The sequence below is a fragment of the Triticum urartu genome, chromosome 6A (genome assembly GCF_056163025.1).
Source record: "Triticum urartu cultivar PI428250 chromosome 6A, HENAU_Tu73, whole genome shotgun sequence".
Classification (NCBI taxonomy): domain Eukaryota; kingdom Viridiplantae; phylum Streptophyta; class Magnoliopsida; order Poales; family Poaceae; genus Triticum; species Triticum urartu.
In genome coordinates, this window is record NC_141878.1 from 327,749,972 (window position 1) to 327,756,139 (window position 6,168).

Consider the following 6,168-nt stretch of genomic DNA (forward strand, 5'->3'; position numbering starts at 1 on the left):
GGACCGAAATGGCCATCGGAAAGCAGATTCATTTTATGATAGAAAAAGAATCTGCTTTCTTCTGGCACATGTATTTCTGAAAGGACTCCATCTTTGGAAAAGCTCGTTTGCACCTTGCATTGAATTAAACCACTCCTTTCACCACAGATAAAGACTTGGTGGGTGGGGATGAGACGCTAAGGTAGGGTTCGGTCTGGATGAAACTATCTTTAACATGAGCTTATTCCTTGTGCGAAGTACCAACTTATTGGAATTCAGCATTGCATATTCACTACCGAGATCTCTTATAAGTTTTGGGACCAGAATGAATTCTTCCTACAGACGCCGTAAAGGGTGCGGTTTAGCAACCAAGCGTACAATGACCGAAACCAACAGCTCCATCATTTCTGAGAACTTCTCTCTCGCATAGAGGCGATCTTGGCACTACTTTATGTGTTCAATCCAGGGAGCCGTCCTCTTCTTCATATCTTGCTTGATATTGGTTTCATAATGAAAAGAGGAAGGAGTGTCGAAGCGATGTCACTTCTTTGCTCTCATCTCTTTGCTCGAGATGATGTGATCCGATCGATCAGTCTAGAATCTGTAACCAATTGGCTAAGTCGCTAAGTCATTGCGGACACTTGCCATCCTCTCATATCGAAAGACGAACAACGACTTCCGGGGTAAAACGGAGGGCTAAAACCCGAGCCTCTTTTTCCATCCCAGGGGGTAGCGATTTCAAGACTACTTGGTTTAAAACTTCCAGTTTATTCAAGTAGTTTCACTCGATGAAAAATGCATGCAAAATGCATTCTATTGCCGATTCTCTGTCAGGCATTACACCTCTGTCCCAAGTTGTTCGTGTTAAGGTGGCCAATGGCACTGAGTTAACTTCCTTGTTTCTTCTGCTTGATTTGATCTTTGCAAGTATCTGTTGATCACTTTGGAACTAATTTTCATATGTTACTTTTGATAAGCTCAAATAAATATAAGTCAAGATCATGAGCATAATTTTTCTTTCTCTCAAAATAATTTAAGTGAAGCAAGAGAGAATTTCTTGAAAATTTTACTAACTCTCAAATAAATCTAAGTGAAGCAAGAGAGCATTTCTTCAAAAATACTAAAGCACACCGTGCTCAAAAAGATATAAGTGAAGCACTAGAGCAAGTCCATAGCTCATAAAAAAATTTAAGTGAAGCATAGAGAGCAATTCTAACAAGTCATGACATAATTTTGGCTCTCTCAAATAGGTGTGTCCAGCAAGGAATCGAGACTTAAAACAAAAAATAAAACAAGCAAAGACTCATATCATACAAGACGCTCCAAGAAAAACACATAGTATGTGACGAATCAAAATATAGCTTCGAGTAAAATACCGATGATCGTTAGAAGAAAGAGGGGATGCCACTCGGTGGCATCCCCAAGCTTAGTTGCTCGCTCTCTTTTGGATAGTATCTTGGGATGCCGAGGCATCCCGAAGCTTAGGCTCTTCTTACTACTTATTCCTTCATCCATCGTAAGATCACCCAAAACTTGAAAAATTCAATCACACAGAACTCAACAAAACCTTCGTGAGATCCGTTAGTATAAGAAAATAAATCACTACTATAGGTACTGTATCAAACCAATTCATGTTTTGTTCTTGCATTATATCTATTGTATTCCAACTTTTCTATGGCAAAAACTCATCAAAGAAAATCATAGAGCCATCAAAATAAGCACACAACGCAAAGAAAACAGAATCTATCAAATACTTCTGTAACTCAAAAAATTCTAAAAAATTAGGACGACCTGGAAAATTTGTATATTGATCTACTGCAAAAGGAATGGGTTTTTTATCACTCTCTGATTAAAAATGAGAATTGTTTTGGCAAGCGTAAAAGTTTTTGTTTTTTCAGTAAGATCAAACAACTAGCACCCAAGAAGATCCTAAAGGCTTATTTGGCACAAACACTAATTAAAACATAAAAAACACAATCATAACAGGAGCATAATTGTGCTAACACTCAAGAATAGGAAGCAAAGTCAAAAATAAATTCTATTTATTGGGTTGCCTCCCAACAAGCGCTATAGTTTTACGCCCTTAGCTAGGCATAAAGTAAGGATCTAAGTTTTGTCATCTTTGTTTCGAGATCCATAGGATGCCCTCATGATTGATTCATATGGTGGGCTAATTCTTGTTCCAGAGAAGTGTTCCATACCCTTCGTCAAAGGAAATTGGAACTTAATATTGCCTTCTTTCATATCAATCACTGCACCAATAGTGCGTAAAAACGGTCTAACAAGAATTATTGGACAAGACGGATTGCAATCAATATCAAGAACAATAAAATCTATGAGCACATAATTCCTATTTGCAAAAATAAGAACATCATTAATTTCTCTCATAGGCTTTTTAATAGTAGAATCCGCCAAGTGCAAATTCAAAGAACATGATTCAATGGCGGTAAGACCAAGCACATCACATAAAGATTTAAGAATAATAGAAACACTAGCACCCAAATCACATAAAGCAAAACACTCATAATTTTTAATCTTGACTTTGATAGTAGATTCTCATTCATCATACAATTTTCTAGAAATTGAAACTTCTAATTTCAACTTTTCTTCAAAAGCTTTCATCATAGCATCAACAATATGTTTAGTAAAAGCTTTATTTTGTTCATAAGAATGGGATGAATTTATCATGGATTGCAACAAAGAAATACAATCAATCAAGGAGCAACTATCTACAATTTTCATAATTTTCATGAGACGCCTTCTAACTAAAGGCAAGGGAGGTGGGTGGTCCAGGTTGTTGTCTGCCACCTTTGTTTGCCATCTCTAAATGCCAACAGGTCTAGGTTGTTGTCATCAGCCTTCTTCATGCCATCAGCATGATCACCATTGCCTTCCGCACCCCGTCATCATCAGGATGATTTGCTGCTGCTGCTCGTCCTCCTACTCCATCTGCATGGACAAAAGCAAGTTAGTTGAATGGCATGCACGATAAAACTGCAAGGCATATATATTCATCTACACTAATTGTACTACAGTACAGATTTTGCATGGATGGGTTTGACTTCAACAGAGACTGAAGGAAGAGCATTATCCCCTCCCAATCCAAAACATGCTGTACAAGTACAGCTCTAAGAGAAGGAACCGTGGTACAACAAGAGGCGCTCCAAATCAAACTAAATCTCAGTTTCTTTATTTACCTAAGAAATAGCACAACCATAACTTCTGCCAAGCAAGCAGTTATCATACTATCAGCTAAAGAAAAGCAAAGGAAAATCACGTGTCACTTTCATGGAAAACATCAGAAGTGGATGATAGGCAAAAGTAGATGATCATCAAATTCCCTCACACTCAACAGTGAATAATGCTACTACTATTGATAGCAAGGACTAATTATTCCCACTACCTGGATGCAGCGTCCTTCATTTTGCAAACAAAAAAGAGCACATTATCCAACTCCTTCACATAGGTAAATGAATAGCAGCAACCAAATTCAACGGTACTACCAAAATCGAATTACTAATATAATAGCTGGACGCCCATCATAAAAATTGGTAACATAATCCAAGAAGTTCAGTAGCTAGTATTAATTAATATAATCTAGTTGATTAAGAGGAGCAAGCACGGATTGGGTCTGAAGCAGTCAACTTACATCTAGAGCTGCTTGAGGATGGTCTCCTACAAGGGTCCAGACCTCATCTTCTCGTCGATCTTGAGGATGGTCTCCTACAAGGGTCCTACGAGTAGCCTTTTTTCATGAAAGGAGTACAAGTAGCATTGCTTTGATTCTAATTGTAATTCCTAGTTGATTATCAAAATTCTGTATGAGCATATATCCATTGCCAAATACTCCTACATGACAGATCTAGCACATGACCAAAAGAAGTGCTCCATAGCCACAACCGGACTGACCAAAATGCAACTAAATATGACCAATAACTACCAATCATGGATGATCTGAACCTGTACCCGCCGATGCTCGTCGTCGACTCCGCCATCAGCGCCGAGACGCCGCCGTTGAGAATCTTGAAGGGCTGCGACCATCCTGACCACGCCGACGTCGCTATGCCCACAGCAACAGCAGCTCGACGCCACCGGGGCCTCCTCTAAACAAGACTGAAATAAAAAAGCATGCATCTGCATGTAGAGACATTTGAAGTTCGTTTCATCAGTAGGAGGAGTGCAAGTGGAAGCCCGCGTCGTCCCACGAAACTCATCCATTAGTTCAAAATTTGCTCAACATTTGCCTAAAAGTAACACTACATTTGTACTACTATGTTACTGTCCGGTAGCCCGCCACACTTGCATTGCATACTTAATACGAAGCGATTGAGGAGCTAGCTAATGAATGTCATTTTGCTTGTACCATATAACTAGTCAGTTTTGTGCTGCCTTTTGATCCCTAACCTGTGACGCGAAGGCTTTCTGGAGCTGCTGCCGAAGCAGTGCTCTGAACTGGCGGGCTGCAGCCAGGGTCTCGTCCAGCTTGGCCTTCTTAGCCATGAGGTCGGCCTTCCTGGCTTCCGCAGCCCCGATCCCGGCGTCGTCCGAGTGCAACCTGCTGCTCTGCAGCTCCTGCAGGGCTGCCTCCACGCTGAACTTAACCTGCAAAGCAGCACACCATGACCATCAGAATCAAGCATCAATTCATCAGCTTATCCCCTAATCTAGTCTACTCATCGCACAAAAACTGAGACAACATCCCACATTACAGAATTACGCGACTCTCCAACTCATATACAACCAGAGAGGCAGTTAATTGAGCAAAGTTGGGGCTAACACTTGTTGGGTTGTGGCGTCTCGATGACGCGGACGGAGTCTCCACCACCCGCGGCGGCCTCGCGGAGCTCTACGGCGGCCGAGGCGACGGGGAGTCGTCGCCTCTGGGACCACCAGGTGGAGGCGGAGGTGGACAGGGACCGGGAGGAGGACGGTGACGAGGAACTAGGCCAGGAGGCTGCTCGTGGGGTTGACAAGTGGCTGCGGCCGGGGTGGATGGAGGCTGTGGAGACGACGGCCGGAACTCCTCCATCTCCTTCCTCTTGGACTCGTAGAAGCGGTCCCACTCCTCCGCCTTTCGCTGCGCGTCCTCGATCTCGCCGTTGGTCGAGCTGATGTCGCGGGCGACAGCGAGGCGGCGCGCGTGGGTGGCGTCGATGTCAGCGCGGGCGGCGAGGGCGCGGGAGGCGAGGTCTGCGGCGCGGCGCTCGAGGAGGAGGCGGCGGGCGGCGGCGGCCTTGGTGGTGAGGAGGTGGGACTCTCCTGGGCGAGGAGAGAAACCGGTCGGTGGAGATGGTGAGCTGGGAGAGGTGACCTCGGGGAGGAGAGCTGGGCGGTGGGGAACGGCGAGGATCGCCGAAATCTGGCGGCAGCGTGGGGTGGAGAAAGGGGATCGAGGAAGATGAGAGAGATGGTATCCAACGTGCGTGTGTGTGCGCGTGGGTTGGGCGTGTGTGCATCGTGGGTGGGGCCCGGGGCTGTGTGGGTCATGGGTGGGTGTGTGCCGGGGGATACGTTAGGTTATTTTCTTTGCTGTCAGCTTTTCTGTAAGCTGATGGCAAAGATCTTCTTTGCCGTCAGCTAGCAGACGGTAAAAAACTGATTGACGGCAAATTTCCTGATTCCAGTAGTGTTAGTTCATAATTTTTGTTGAAAACTTGGGGGAGTTGATATGTCTCCAACGTATCTACTTTTTCAAACACCTGTAACGCCCTCGATGCGGCTATATCTCCCACGTGTCGAAGCACGACTTAGAGGCATAACCGCATTGAAAGCAATGTCGCAAGTGAGGTAATCTTCACACAACCCATGTAATACATAAGGGAAAGATACATAGTTGGCTTACAATCGTCACTTCACACAATTACATGAATAAAACATTACATCATCCAAATACACTCAAGGTCCGACTACGGAACCAAAATAAAAGAAGAACCCCAAATGCGACAATGGTCCCCGATCGACCCCAACTGGGCTCCACTACTGATCAACTAGAACGAAACAACACAAAGGACAAGATCTTCATCGAGCTCTTCCTGAGCTTGGTTGCGTCATCCGCACGGACTCATCGGCACCTGCAAGCTGGTTTTGGAAGTATCTGTGAGCCACGGGGACTCAGCAATCTCGCACCCTCGCGATCAAGACTATTTAAGCTTATGGGTAAGGTAAAGGTATGAGGTGGAGCTGCAGCAA

General features: G+C 44.1%; 1 protein-coding gene across 1 annotated transcript; it reads right to left on the bottom strand.

The window, feature by feature from the left end:
- Positions 1–2,605: 2,605 nt before the first annotated feature.
- LOC125516714 (uncharacterized) lies at positions 2,606–5,476 on the bottom strand (the record flags this gene model as incomplete). Its single annotated transcript, XM_087530316.1, has 4 exons — positions 2,606–2,928; positions 3,629–4,581; positions 4,757–4,793; positions 4,830–5,476. Coding segments are annotated over 3 exons (912 nt in total), but the record flags the coding sequence as incomplete, so codon positions are not given.
- Positions 5,477–6,168: the final 692 nt, after the last annotated feature.